The following is a 14,889-nucleotide window of genomic DNA, read 5'->3' as shown; positions in this document are numbered from 1 at the left end:
AGTTTGACGTTGTCCTCGTTTAGCTCCTTGACTTGCTGGTGTGTGAACTCCAAGCTTGTTTTGTTTTTAATTATCTTGGTGCAATAAATTGAAAAGTGACAGTTTCTTTTCAATGGAGGAGAGTTCTTGAATATGGGCTTCGGGTGAGCTGAGTAGTAGATCAAACGTGCTCGTCGACGAATTAGCTTTAACGGGTTGCTACAGTCGCCATGGGACCCGGGGAACTAAGTCACTGCACAGCTCAAGTTCTTATATAGTGGGGGACGGGCGACTTCAGCCGGACGTCCAAGTGTATAAGTGGGTCTTGTTTTAGCCACGCCCCCCCCCCTCCCCAAAAATCAGGAAAACCGAAATTTTGAAAAACAGTTCCAGACTACTTTATTTAATGAGCACTTTAAAATGTCAATGGTAGCTGTAACAAAGTGGTGTACAAAATAATATTAATACAATCTTTATTCATTGAATTTTACAGCAAGAGCTCCGTTCACATTGCCATTTAGCAACAGTTTTGTTCTTGTTTGAATTGTATAGTTATGGGTTTATAACAAGCAGATGTCTTTCAGGGCCAACTGACAGCAAGTGCGGTGGGGTATATTGTGGGACAACAGTCCGAGGAGATCAAACTGATTGCGTCTGAGTATGCTGATAAGGTGGGTACATGTCATCAATCTACACAGTATACATTGAATATTTGTTTGTATGGTACTATTCCTGTGATATGGACAAAGTCTTACATTACGACAGGTCATTTTATTACCCGATAACGATATACAGTATATCAAGATGTATTTTTCCTTAAATTTACATGAAATGAATGGCAATTTTCTCCTGTCTTGTCTTTATTTATAAAACACAGTTGTTCTTTTTTACATAAAATGCATTAAAATGAATAAAAGATGAATCCACGAAGTCCTCGATTTACAAACGAGTTCCGTTCCAACGATGGCGACGTAGCACGAGTGTAAGTCGGATTTCACCCTTTAAAGTCGAAATTTACGGCGAAATACTTCTGTTACGGGTATTGTCCCACGTGATTGTGACAGCAAGCTCAGTGTGTGTGTGTGTGGGCGTGTGCGTCGATGGGTGAGTGAGACGGGACTGCGAAGGAGGAAGGAGTTGGGCGCCAGTGCGAGTGTGTACAGTGGCAAGTGTAGTGACGGCGACCGGGGAAGCGTCGCGATTAGCGGAGGACCCGTTGATGTTGAATGTGCAGAGGAGCTAATAAAGTCATTAAAGCAGCAAATCGGTGCCTTTATTGTTGCCGCCACCCAGCTCAGCTGTGCAACGAGAGTTGGGAGTTAACCCCTGCGTCTCCCGACCACGGTCAGGTGACCGTAGCGGGAAAGGTTAACACTTCGTATAAAGAAACTCAAATGCATTAAAATAAAAAAATAAGATGCTGTACTTACCATTACTGCTGAGAGTGTGAAAAAAGAAGGGCGAAAACTTACTCACGTGTAACTCCTCATTTTTGTTGGATTGCTTCCATCTGTTCATTACAGCACGTGGAGGTATCAGAGGATTTTTCGGAGCGGTTTGGCACGCTTCACCAGCACCGCAGAGCTGTTGCTTCTCTGAACAAACAGATCCAGCAGAAGGTTAACCAATGTGGTGAGGTCAGTAGTTCACTTTACCTTTATCATGTGAGGCATTACTAGAATCTTAATTTCTAGCATCGATACAGAAGATTTGGTGACAATGTTGTATAAACTAATTTGGATCTGGCATGTCTTTGAGGTATGACAATTCAGTAATCACTCATTTATTGCGGGGGTTAGGTTCCGGACCATCCCCTGTATAGGTGAAATCCATGAAGGAGCATGAATGTACTGTTTTTTATTCATCCATCCATCCATCCATCCATCCATCCATTTTCTTCCGCTTAGCCGAGTTCAGGTTGCGGGGGCAGTAAATTTAGAAGGGAAGCCCAGTCTTCCCTTTCCCCAGCCACTTGATTCAGTTCTTCCGGGGCGATCCCGAGGCGTTCCCAGTCCAGCCGGGAGACATAGTCTTTCCAGCGTGATCTGGGTCGTCCCTGCCGGTGGAACGTGCCCGTGTTCCTCACTATATCGCAGTTCACTTATTGCATGTTCAGTGCATCATAGATTTTTTATTTTTTATTTTTGAATGAACAGCTCGTGCAGTTACTCAGTCTCCGACAGAGTAATCATCAGAATCAGAATCATCTTTATTTGCCAACGATGTCCAAAAAACACACAAGGAATTTGTCTCTGGTAGTTGGAGCCGCTCGAGTACGACGACAGACAGTCAATCGACAGGGAACACTTCGGAGACAGAAAGACATTGACAAAAACAATCACTGAGCAATAAGGGTTTGCGAGTTATCTGGTAATGCCGGTACTATTATTTATTTATGACAATTGTGCAAAACGATGCAGAGTCCTCTAGCACTTAGAGCAGTTGGAATGACTAATCTCGCAATAGTCCGGTGCAATGACCATTGTGCACAGGGCGCCGAGACTTCAAGGAGTGTATGCGGTTTAAAATGACTAGTAGCGCAATAATCTGGGACAATGTTGATTGTGCAAATGTTGCAGATACTCCTCAGTCAGTGTGCAAGTGGGGCAGATGCTACTCTGGTATGAGTGGCCAGTATTGGTCAACAACAGATATGCAAATAGTGCAGCGTGGCGAGACTACGACAGTGAGTGCACGAGTAATATATAATTGGCCCCACAGAAATGTGACAACAAACTTCAGACAAAAAGAAAATTGGAAGCATGTTGCAACGAAATTGTAGGTTTGCTGTTTAAGCAGTTGATTGCATCGTTAGCTAATTGAATATAGTGTGGCACTAATGAATTGCACAAGTAGAACTGAAGCTCTTTTAGCTTGCTGACGAAGCTTTAGTGAGCAACTTTCACATTTGGTGTGTCACCAGTTACGAAAATAATAGACAGTACAGTCGTGGTTAAAAACATTGAGATGTTTTAGCCATGAATATTTGTCTTTGTTGTTTTTTGGTTTTTTTTGGAACTTCTTTTATTTTAATACATCATTTTTTGACTTGTTTCTGATTTATTTTCTGGTTCTTTTGATAATTAAATAACTACAAAGTTGTAAAATAAATGAATGATCGTGTTGATTAATCGTGATTTCAAGAATATTCAAAACTAGAGCTGGGAGCAGTTATGAAGGGCCCTAGCACCCCTGCCCATGTTGGTGTACTAGCACATTGAGGTACTGGCACGTTGGGGCACTGGCGCGTTGGGGTACTGGCACATTGTGGATCAATTGAATAGAAATACGCACCGCACTTTTCAGATTGTAGTCTCCTAAGACATTTTCATTCCAGTTTACAAATATGTGCGTCACAACACAACAGCGCTACACACAGGATGTTGCCACAGGATCAGATACGATATGAAAAGCTTTTAGTAACTTTTCATCTTCAATATGTTGAGACGAGACACCCAAAGTTTGAAGTCGATCGGATCAAATCTGTTAGGAGGAGTTTGTAAAAAGCCGGGCTTGATGTGTGTGCAACGTCTCATGAGTTTTAGTGCATGTCTAGATCCTCAAAACAGCGTTGTTTTATTGGAGAACAGCACGGGGGAACAGCATGTCGCCACAGCAACAGCGTTATATGAAATGCAAAGCTTTCGATAACTTTTATCTTGAACATATTTAGATGAGACACCCAAAGTTTGAATTCGATTGGATGAAATCTGTAAGAGGAGTGCATAAAAATATGACGGCAGAAAAAGGAAAAATTTGAAAGTAAAAAGTAAAAGTAAAGCCCTGTCAAAAGGTATGTTTCGGATATGCGGGCTGCACAAAAATGGAGGACAGGACATAAATGGCCCTCAGGAAGGAGGTTGAACACCACTGCTGTCGGAGAAGTGCAAAGCCATGTCAAAAGTTAGGTTTCGTATATGCGGGCCGCTCATCGGTTGAAATCACTGCTGTGGAACAAGTGCGAAAGTATGACATGCAAATATGGGGAAAAAAACGTCCACAATTGGACATTAAAAAGGTAATAGGTTGCTTCCTGTTTGATATGGAATATGGTTTGTAAATACTTTATTGTTCGTGTCGGGGTGCTACACGTGTCCGAATTCTCGTAGGCCGAGGTGTAACGTAGCACAATAGATCTCTGATTAACTTTAAGCATGTTCTGTTTTGTGGTGACATGAGAAAAGCTAAGGTTGATGACCCGCCGCCGTCATATAATATGGTGGGAAAAACACGTTTTTGACGACTTTTTAATGTTCCAAGTGTTGACATGGTATTGACCAAGTTGTAAGTCATTCAGATGAAACCTATCGGAAGTTTGTGTGGACCAGTAAATTTTCCAAAAGTGTACATTTAAAAGGTCGTCGGTCACCTTCCGTTGGGTTTAAGATATGGGTTGTAATTACATTTTTGTAGGTATCTGTGTGCTACACATGCTTGCCAAGTCTTGTACGTCAAGGTGTGATATACCACAAATGGCTCTTTGATGAACTGTTAGTATGGCAGCTGCAAACGTGCGAAAAAGTCAAACTGTACTGGTTACAGTTCACTTCCTGTTGGGTTTAGTATATGCATGGTTTTGAAAGTTTTTGTATGTCTGGGGTTGCTACACGTGTCAGCCGATTTTTTTATTTTTTTTATTTTTTTTTTCAAAATCGGATTTTCTGACGAAATCAGTTACATTTTTGTAACATTATTGTTTGATTTTTGTTATTATTTCTCATTTGAGATAGGTTTTTAAGAGAGAAATACACTCTTTATAATCAAATGTTGCAAACTTTTCTAACTGTAAATTGAATCGTAGAATGTGATAAATGTAAGTACCTGTAAAATGAATGTTACGGGTAACCCGTCTGACAGGGAAGGACTCACACCCCCTCCCCAGGGCTGCCAGACCCAGGTTGAGAACTCGTGATATAAAGTGAAATACCTGTACATGTGAACAAAAGCGTAAAAAAAAAAAAAAAAAAAAATGCGGCCGTTGACCTAAATTTTAGCTGAGCAAAATCAATGTGATATTTGGATTCAGCACATCAAAATAGTCCTAATTCAGCGAAAAAAATCTTGGAAAGTAACTTGTTTGTTGACCGGTATTATCAATATCAAAGAGAAACATAGTGATTGAAGAGGACCTTTAAGGGAAATGATATGCCTGATTGTGTTGACTAATAGATATGGTCTCTGTCTTATTAGCTACAAGCCAAGCACACAGAAGTTAAGAAAGGTTGCGGCAAGGCCAAGATAAAGCTGATTGAGGTAAGACATTACACAATTCAGTAATCACTCATTTATTGCGAGGGTTAGGTTCCGGACCATCCTCTGTATAGGTGAAATCCGTGAAGTAGCGTAAATGTACTGTTTTTTATTCTTCCATCCATCCATCCATCCATTTTCTTCCGCTTATCCGAGGTCGGGTCGCAGGGGCAGCAGTTTAAGCAGGGAAGCCCAAAGTGTTCCCAGGGCAGCCGGGAGACATAGTCTCTCCAGCGCATCCTGGATCTTCAACGCAGCCTCCTCCCGTTGGGACAGGCCTGGAACACCTTACCAGGGAGGCATCCGGGTGGGCATCCTAACCAGATTCCGGAATCACCTCATCTGTCTCCTCAATGCGGAGGAGCAGCAGCTCGCCTCTGAGCCTCTCCTGGATGACCGAGCTTCTCACCCTATCTCTAAGGGAGAGCCCAGACACCCTGCAGAGGAAACTCATTTCGGCCGCTTGTATCCGCAATCTTGTTCTTTCGTTCTTGACACCCAGCTCGTGAAAAATAGGTGTGGGTAGGAACGTACATCGACCGGTAAATAGAGAGCCTTTTCTTTTGGCTCAGAATCATCTTTATTTGCCAAGTATGTCCAAAAAACACACAAGGAACTTGTCTCCGGTAGTTGGAGCCGCTCTAGTACGACAACAGACATTCAATTGACAGAGAACACTTTGGAGACATGAAGACATTGAGAAAAAACAGTCACTGAGCAATAAAGGGTTGCTAGTTTATACATATACATATATATATATATATATATATATATATATATATTTATTTTTTATTTTTTTTTCTAGGTCACAGAGCAGTCGGATAGACTGATGAAGGAGCTGATGATTTTGGACGGCATGGAAGGGCAAGCTGACAGCAGGTAACTGATGAATGATGATGATGATGATGATGAGCTCAATTCTACTATTCAATCTCCAGTACAACGCCTTGTTGTATTTCTGCAAAACTGCATATTATTACAGTGAGATGAGCAATGCGTGTCAACATTCCACGTTGTCACTACTGATTTCGCTGATCATTTTAATCAGTCAGCTGTTGAATAAGGATCTTATCACTGAGCTCTTATGAACTCATATGAGTTCAAGTGCAACTTGGAAAACATGCAACAATAAAGAGCTTTTTCCAAAATCCCCTGTAATTGGCCCTATAAGAACACCATATTTATCAATCGAGGTGCAAAAGAATTACAGCCATGCAAGATGATAATCTTTTGCAAATGATCCAGTGTTTTTTAAAACAGAAATTGCTAAGAAAACATAACATTATTACTATTATTACGAATGATATTTGTAGGGGTGGTCAGAAGTCGGTGTACGTATTGCAACTACTAATACAGTCCCCTCCAAAGGTATTGGAGCGACATGGTGAATTCCTTTGTTTTTGTTGTATACTGAAGACGTTTTGGGTTTCAAATCAAAAGATGAATATGAGACAAAAGTTCAGAATTCCAGCTTTCATTTCATGGTATTTATGTCTAGATGTGTTAAACAACTCAGGACAGAGCACCTTTTGTTTGAAGCCACCAACTTTTCAAGTGAGCGAAAGTATTGAAACAGACATTATTCAATTAATTTAAAGTGAGTAACATTTCATACTTAGTGGCATAACCCATCTGTGCAATAACTGCATCAATCCTGCGACCCATTGACTTTACCAGACTGTTGCGTTCTTCATTTGAAATGCTTTTCCAGGCCTTTACTGCAGCTTCTTTCAGTTCTTGTTTGTTTCTGGGGCTTGCCGTTCCAATACGTTTGGAGGGCACTGTATGAAATAAGATTATCACTAAATGGCCTTTTTCATAGGACAGCAACAATATAATATGTACAATTGTTTGTAATCCCTTTAAATACACGTGGACAAAACTGTTGGTAGCCCTATGTTAATGAAAGAAAACCCAAAAATGATCAATAAAATAACTTAAAACTGACAACAGTAACTTTTAAAATATATATATTTATATGGCATAATTTACAAATGAAAATCAGCCGTGGTTTTATTTTGTCATCCAAAAGAATTATCTTAAGAAATAAACAATTAAAGGACTTTTCTCATGCTGTGAGCATTGACATTTATTCCATAGTTCTGGACTGTAATTGTTAAATCAGTAGTTGCTTTTGGAAGGACCCTTTTTCAGCATCATAATCAACAAGTCCCCATGTCTTGGTATGATATCGGTGGCAGAAGTGGAGACCAAATTCACTGCGTAGCTGGTGTACTACAGTATAAGGTGGCAGTATCCATTCATCCATCCATTTTCTACCGCTTATCCAAGGTCAGGACGCGGGGGCAGTAGCTTTAGCAGGGACGCTCAGACTTCCCTCTCCCCAGCCACTTCATCCAGCTCTTCCGGGGGGATCCCGAGGCGTTCCCAAGCCAGCCGAAGGATGTAGTCTCTCCAGCATGTCCTGGGTCGTCCCCGGGGTCTCCCCCCGGTGGGACGTGCCCAGAACACCTCATCAGGGAGGCATCCGGGAGGCGTCCGAATCAGATGCCCCAGCCACCTCATCTGGCTCCTCTCGATGTGGAGGAGCAGCCGCTCTACTCTGAGATCCTCCCGGATGACCGAGCTTCTCACCCTATCTCTAAGGGAGAGCCCGGACACCCTGCGGAGGAAACTCATTTCGACCGCTTGTATCCGGGATATTGTTCTTTCGGTCACGACCCACAGTTCGTGACCATAGGTGAGGGTAGGAACGTAGATCGACCGGTAAATCGAGAGCGTCCCCTTTCGGCTTAGCTTCTTCTGTATCACAACGGATCGATACAAAGTCTGCATCACTGCTGACGCTGCACCGATCCACCTGTCGATCTCCCGTTCCGTTCTTCCCTCACTCGTAAACAATACCCCAAGATACTTGAACTCCTCCACTTGGGGCAGGATCTCATCCCCGACCCGGAGAGGGCATGCCAACCTTTTCCGACTGAGGACCATGGTCTCAGATTTGGAGGTGCTGATTCTCATCCAAGCCGCTTCACACTCTGCTACGAACTGCTCCAGTGAGAGTTGGAGATCACGGCTTGATGAAGCCAACATAACCACATCATCTGCAAAAAGCAGAGATGCAATACTGAGGCGACCAAACCAGACCCACTCGCCGCCTCGGCTGCGCCTTGAAATTCTGTCCATAAAAGTTATGTACAGAATCGTTGACAAAGGGCAGCCTTGGCGGAGTCCAACCCTCACTGGAAACGAGTCCGACTTACTGCCGGATATGCGGACCAAACTCTGACTCCGGTCATACAGGGAGTGATGAGCCAGTATCAGGGGGTTTGGTACCCCATACTCCCGAAGCACCCCCCACAACCCCCCCCCCTCCGAGGAACACGGTCGAACGCCTTCTCCAAGTCCACAAAACACATGTAGACTGGTTGGGCGAACCCCCATGCACCCTCGAGGATCCTGCCGAGGGTGCAGACCTGGTCCACTGTTCCATGGCCAGGACGAAAACCACACTGCTCCTCCTGAATCTGAGAGTCGACTTCCCGACGGACGCTCCTCTCCAGCACCCTGAATAGACCTTACCAGGGAGGCTGAGGAGTGTGATCCCCCTGTAGTTGGAACACACCCTCCGGTCCCCCTACTTAAAAAGGGGGACCACCACCCCAGTCTGCCAATCCAGAGGCACTGTCCCCGATGGCCACGTGATGTTGGAGAGGCGTGTCAACCAGGACAGCCCCACGACATCCAGAACCTTTAGGAACTCCGGGCGAATCTCATCCGCTTTGCCACCGAGGAGCTTTTTAACCCCCTCGGTGACCTCAACCCCAGAGATAGGAGAGCCCGCCTCAGATACCCCAGACTCTGCTTCCTCATGGGAAGGCGTGTCGGAGAATTGAGGAGGTCTTCAAAGTAATCTCCCCACCGGCTCACAATGTCCCGAGTCAAGGTCAGCAGCGCCCCATCCCCACTATACACAGTTTTGATGGTGCACTGCTTCCGGCATCTTCCCCCACCATCATTTGGTGCATAGGCACAAACAACAGTCAGAACCTGTCCCCCCACCCCAAGGCGGAGGGAGGCTACCCTCTCGTCCACCGGGGTGAACCCCAGTGTACAGGCGCCGAGCCGGGGGGCAACAAGTATACCTTCCAGCCACTTCATCCAATTCTTCAGGAGGGATTCCTAGGCGTTCCCAGGTCAACCGGGAGATACAGTCTTTCCAGCGTGTCCTGGCTTGTCCCCAGGCCCTCCTCCCACTGGGACCTGCCCGAAACACCTCACAAGAGAGGCGTTCTGGAGGCATCCTAACCAGATCCCCGAGCAACCTCATTTGCATTCTCTCAATGCAGAGGAGTGGCGGCTCTACTCTGAGCCCCATCCGGAGGGCCAAGCTTCTCACGCTGTCTGTAAGGGAGAGCCCGGACACCCTGCAGAGGAAGCTCATTTCAGCTGCTTGTGTCCACTCTTTTGTTTGTTTGGTCAAGACACAGCTCATGACTGTAGGTGTGGGTAGAAGCATAGATGGTTTTCAGTTAAGCGGAAGAAAATGGATTGATGGATGGATAACCTCTACTTTTGCTTCATCTTGTGGACAATTTGTGGGTTTACATGGCTGGTTGACCTTAATTCTGGCTCCCTCTGGTGGGCATTTGTAGTTACTCATTTCTGGCACCATCTGGGCTACATTTGTAATATAATATAATAATAGTAATAGTTTTCTGAATATTTATCTGTTTAAACATATTTTGTACCACCCATTATATGTATCATTTAATACACTATGCACAATTTAGGTATATTTTGTGCCACCAGTTCAATGCAATCAATGTTACATAATGTCACCACTTGTACTCCTCCACTTGGGACAGGATCTCATTCCCAACCTGGAGAGGGCAGTCGACCCTTTTCCGACTAAGTACCATGGTCTCAGATTTGGAGATGCTTATTCTCATCCCAACCGTTTCACACTCGGCTGCGAAATGATCCAGTGAGAGCTGAAGATCATGGCTTCATTAAGCCAACAGAACCACATCATCTGCGAAAAGTAGTGATGGTGAGATGATGCTTCTCGAAACATCGTAACACTTCGGCCATTGGTTCAAGTCATTGTCCATTTCTTGATGCGTCATGTGCACACGAGACCACCTGCTGGCCAGGTGTATAATCACCTGGCCAGCAGGTGATTGTAATCACTGACAACTGTATCTTAGGCCACATAACGTGTGATGCATTGCAATATACCGTTTGTTGTGGCTCTTGAAAATGACAGAAAAATGTTTGACCAAATATTGTGGCAACATGAAATAATAAAATATTGCTCGAACGTATTCTGTGTGCGTAACTGTTTCCAAAATGGTAGTCATCATATACAGGTACAGCTAAAAAAATTGAATATGGTAGAAAACAATTGATTTCAGTACTCATACATATAGATTAATTACAAATTTGGCGAAATACTTTTCAGAGGCCAAATTCCTGCCTAAATTCGACATAAAAATAAATTCCATTGTTTCATAATAGTTTATGTTCTAATTCCTAGAGATGGCAAATTTGTTGTCATTTGCTGTAAGCTATAATCCTCAAATTTATGTATAAAAAAAAAAATTATGGAATATTTCAGTGTGTGGCCCCTCCTTGAGCCGTCACCTTATTGTGGTGGAGGGGTTTGTGTGTCCCAATGATCCTAGGAGCTAAGTTGTTTGGGGCTTTATGCCCCTGGCAGGGACACCCATGGCAAACAGGTCCTAGGTCAGGGACCCGACAAAGCACGGCTCAAAGACCCCCGATGATGACGACAAAAAATGGACTCAGGTTTCCCTTGCCCGGAGGTGGGTCACCGGGGCCCCCCTCTGGAGCCAGGCCTGGAGGTGGGGCTTGAAAGCGAGCTCCTGGTGGCTGGGCCTGCACCCATGGGGCCCGGCCGGGCACAGCCCGAAAGGGTAAGGTGAGTCCCCCTTCCCATGGGCTCACCACCTGTGGGAGGGGCCATAGGGGGCCGGGTGCAGTGCGAGCTGAGCGGTGGCCTAAGGCGGGGACCTTGGCGATCCGATCCCCAGCTACAGAAGCTGTCTCTAGGGATGTGGAATGTCACCTCTCTGGCAGGGAAGGAGCCCGAGCTGGTGTGTGAGGTCGAGATGTTCCGACGAGATATAGTCGGACTCGCCTCCACGCACAGCTTGGGCTCTGGTACCAGTCCTCTCGAGAGGGGTTGGACTCTCTTTCACTCTGGAGTTGCCCACGGTGAGAGGTGCCGAACAGGTGTGGGTATACTTATTGCTCCCCGGCTCGGCCCCTGTACGTTGGGGTTCACCACGGTGGACGAGAGGATAGCCTCCTGTCCCCCCCATCCGCCTTCGGGTGGGGGGGACAGGTTCTGACTGTTGTTTGTGCCTCTGGACCAAACAGCAGTTCAGAGTACCCACCCTTTTTGGAGTCCTTGGAGGGGGTGCTGGAGAGCGCTCCCGCTGGGGACTCCATCGTTCTGCTGGGGGACTTCAATGCTCACATGGCCAATGACAATGAGACCTGGCGTGATTGGGACGAACGGCCCCCCCGATCAGAACCCGAGCGGTGTTCTGTTATTGGACTTCTGTGCTCGTCACGGATTGTCCATAACGAACACCATGTCCACGCATAAGGGTGTCCACACGTGCAGTTGGCACCAGGACACCCGAGGTCGCAGTTCGATGATCGACTTTGTGGTCGTGTCATCGGACTTGCGGCCGCATGTCTTGGACACTCGGGTGAAGAGAGGGGCGGAGCTGTCAACTGATCACCACCTGGTGGTGAATTGGCTCCGATGGTGGGGGAAGATGCCAGTCCGTTGTGGCAGGCCCAAACGTATTGTGAAGGCCTGCTGGGAACGTCTGGCGGAGTTTCAACTCCCACCTCCGACAGAACTTTGCTCATATTCCGGCAGAGGCGGGGGACATCGAGTCAGAGTGGACCATGTTCCGCGCCTCCATTGCTGAGGCGGCCGACCGGAGCTGTGGCTGTAAGGTAGTTGGTGCCTGTCGTGGCGGCAATCCCCGAACCCGTTGGTGGACACCAACGGTGAGGGATGCCGTCAAGCTGAAGAAGGAGTCCTATCGGGCCTGTGGGACTCCTGAGGCAGCTGATGGCTGGCCAAGCGGGGCATTGTGAGCCGGTGGGGAGAATACTTCGAAGACCTCCTCAATTCCACCGACACGCCTTCCCTTGAAGGAGCAGAGTCTGGGTTCCCTGAGGCGGGCTCTTCTATTTCTGGGGTTGAGATCACCGAGGCGGTTAAAAAATCTCCTCGGTGGCAAGGCCCCAGGGGTGGATGAGATTCTCAAGGCTCTGGATGTTGTAGGTCTGTCCTGGTTAACACGCTTCTGCAACATCACATGGACATCGGGAACAGTGCCTCTGGATTGGTAGACTGGGGTGGTCCCCCTTTTTAAGAAGGGACCGGAGGGTGTGTTCCAACTACAGGGGGATCACAATCCTCAGCCTCCCTGGTAAGGTCTATTCGGGGGTGCTGGAGAGGAGGGTCCGTCAAGAAGTTGAATCTCAGCTCCAGGAGGAGCAGTGTGGTTTTCGTCCTGGCTGTGGAACAGTGGACCAGGTCTACACCCTTGGCAGGGTCCTCGAGGGTACATGGGTGTTCGCCGAACCAGTCTACATGTGTTTTGTGGACTTGGAGAAGGCGTTCGACCGTGTCCCTCGGGGAGTCCTGTGGGGGGTGCTTCGGGAGTATGGGGTACCGAACCCCCTATACGGGCTGTTCGTTCCCTGTACGACCAGAGTCAGAGTTTGGTCTGCATATCCGGCATTAAGTCGGACTTGTTTCCGGTGAGGGTTGGATTCGGCCTAGGCTGCCCTTTGTCACCGATTCTGTTCATAACTTTTATGGACAGAATTTCAAGGCGCAGCCGAGGCATAGAGGGGGTCCGGTTTGGTGGCCTCAGTACTGCATCTCTGCTTTTTGCAGGTGATGTGGTTCTGTTGGCTACATCAAGACGTGACCTCCAACACTCACTGGAGCAGTTCGCAGCAGAGTTTGAAGCGGCTGGGATGAGAATCAGCACCTCCAAATCTGAGACCATGGTCCTCCGTCGGAAAAGGGTGGCATGCCCTCTCCAGGTCGGGGATGAGATCCTGCCCCAAGTGGAGGAATTCAAGTATCTTGGAGAGTGAGGGAAGAATGGAACGGAAGATCGACAGGCGGATTGCTGCAGCGTCTGCAGTGATGCGGACTTTGTATCGATGTGTTGTGGTAAAGAAGGAGCTAAGCCGAAAGGCGAAGCTCTCGATTTTCCGGTCGATCTACGTTCCTACCCTCACCTATGGTCACGAGGTGTGGGTCGTGACCGAAAGAACAAGATCCCGGATACAAGCGGCCGAAATGAGTTTCCTCCGCAGTGTGTCCGGGCTCTCCCTTAGAGATAGGGTGAGAAGCTCGGTCTTCTGGGAGGATGTCAGAGTAGAGCCGCTGCTCCTCCACATCGAGAGGAGCCACATGAGGTGGCTGCGGCATCTGATTCGTATGCCTCCCGGACTCCTCCCTAGTGAGGTGTTCCGGGCACGTACCACCGGGACGAAACCCCGCGGACGACCCAGGACACACTGTAGAGACTACATCCTTCGGCTGGCCTGGGTGTGGTGCATATCTATGATATGAGTTTCACTTTTCTAATTGAACTACTTAACTAAATTAAGCTTTTCACAGTATTATAAATTAAGATGTACCAGGATGGCAGCTTGTGTAACGTGTTTGTCACCTTTGGAGAATGGCATAAACCCACATTTTCATGGAGCTACTTGACGGAGCTTCTGTGTCAAAGTGTCACACATCGCGGCAAATTCTGAATCACTTCCTGAAGCGGTCACGTAGTACAGCCGGGCAGCAAAGCTTTGGACGTTTCATTTCCGGCCCCTCCCCCAAATGAAGCAAGCCTTGACAGGCGCCTCGCGGACACGTTCCCCTGTGTGACTCGACACCTGCGTCGAAGACTCAGCATAACCCATAACATCACGAGCGAAAACCAGACTTAATACGGAGGGCACCAAACCGGAATCCCTCAACGCATTGGGTGCAACTCTAAGTTCTGTCCATTAACGTAACGAACAAAATCAGTGACAAAGGGCAGCCTTGGCGGAATCTAAGCCCCACTGGAAACAAACCCGACTTCCTGTTGGCAATGCAGACCAAACTATGACACAGGTCATACAGGGACCTTTATTAGGGGGTCTGGTCCACACTCCCGGAGGACTCTTTCCAGAACTCCCCAAGGTACATGGTCGAACGCCTTCTCCTGATCACGCCCTTCCAGGGTCAGCCCACCTCATTTTGCACCTTGCCCCCTGGGCCTCTCCCACAGCTGGTGAGCCCATGGGAAGGGGGATCCACGTTACATGTGGGTGTCGGTCTGGCCACCAGGTGCTTGCCATTGAGCCCCACCTCTGTGCCTGACTCCAGAGGAGGTCCCCGTTAGGGTTGGGCATCGTTTGAATTTGAGCAATTCTGATTCCTTATTTCGATTCCGGTTCCAAACGATCCTCGATTTCGATTCTTTTAGGGGGCTGGGTCAAAAACGTTTGCATGGTTTAGATAAAGGGTGTCCAAGTGTCCATTTTCTTAGCAGCCGGCAGCATAGACTACAATGAACATTTGATTTCGGGTTCTTTATAACAAGTATCAATATCAAACCTATGAACTAAAAGGGAATGTGTGTG

General features: G+C 47.0%; 1 protein-coding gene across 2 annotated transcripts in view; it reads left to right on the top strand.

Moving 5' to 3' along the window:
• The window catches only part of ccdc93 (coiled-coil domain containing 93), an 89,831-nt gene that overhangs the window by 42,487 nt on the left and 32,455 nt on the right, over window positions 1-14,889 (top strand). For both annotated transcript variants that reach the window (XM_061692086.1, XM_061692087.1), the window contains exons 11-14: window positions 564-650; window positions 1,503-1,616; window positions 5,170-5,232; window positions 6,035-6,108. In XM_061692086.1, the coding sequence (XP_061548070.1) occupies window positions 564-650; window positions 1,503-1,616; window positions 5,170-5,232; window positions 6,035-6,108 (338 nt within the window). The remainder of the gene's footprint in view (window positions 1-563; window positions 651-1,502; window positions 1,617-5,169; window positions 5,233-6,034; window positions 6,109-14,889) is intronic.

This window comes from Phycodurus eques, chromosome 12 (assembly GCF_024500275.1).
Source record: "Phycodurus eques isolate BA_2022a chromosome 12, UOR_Pequ_1.1, whole genome shotgun sequence".
Lineage (NCBI taxonomy): Eukaryota > Metazoa > Chordata > Actinopteri > Syngnathiformes > Syngnathidae > Phycodurus > Phycodurus eques.
Note: the sequence above shows the minus strand (reverse complement) of the source record. Positions and strands in the feature narration are given on the sequence as shown.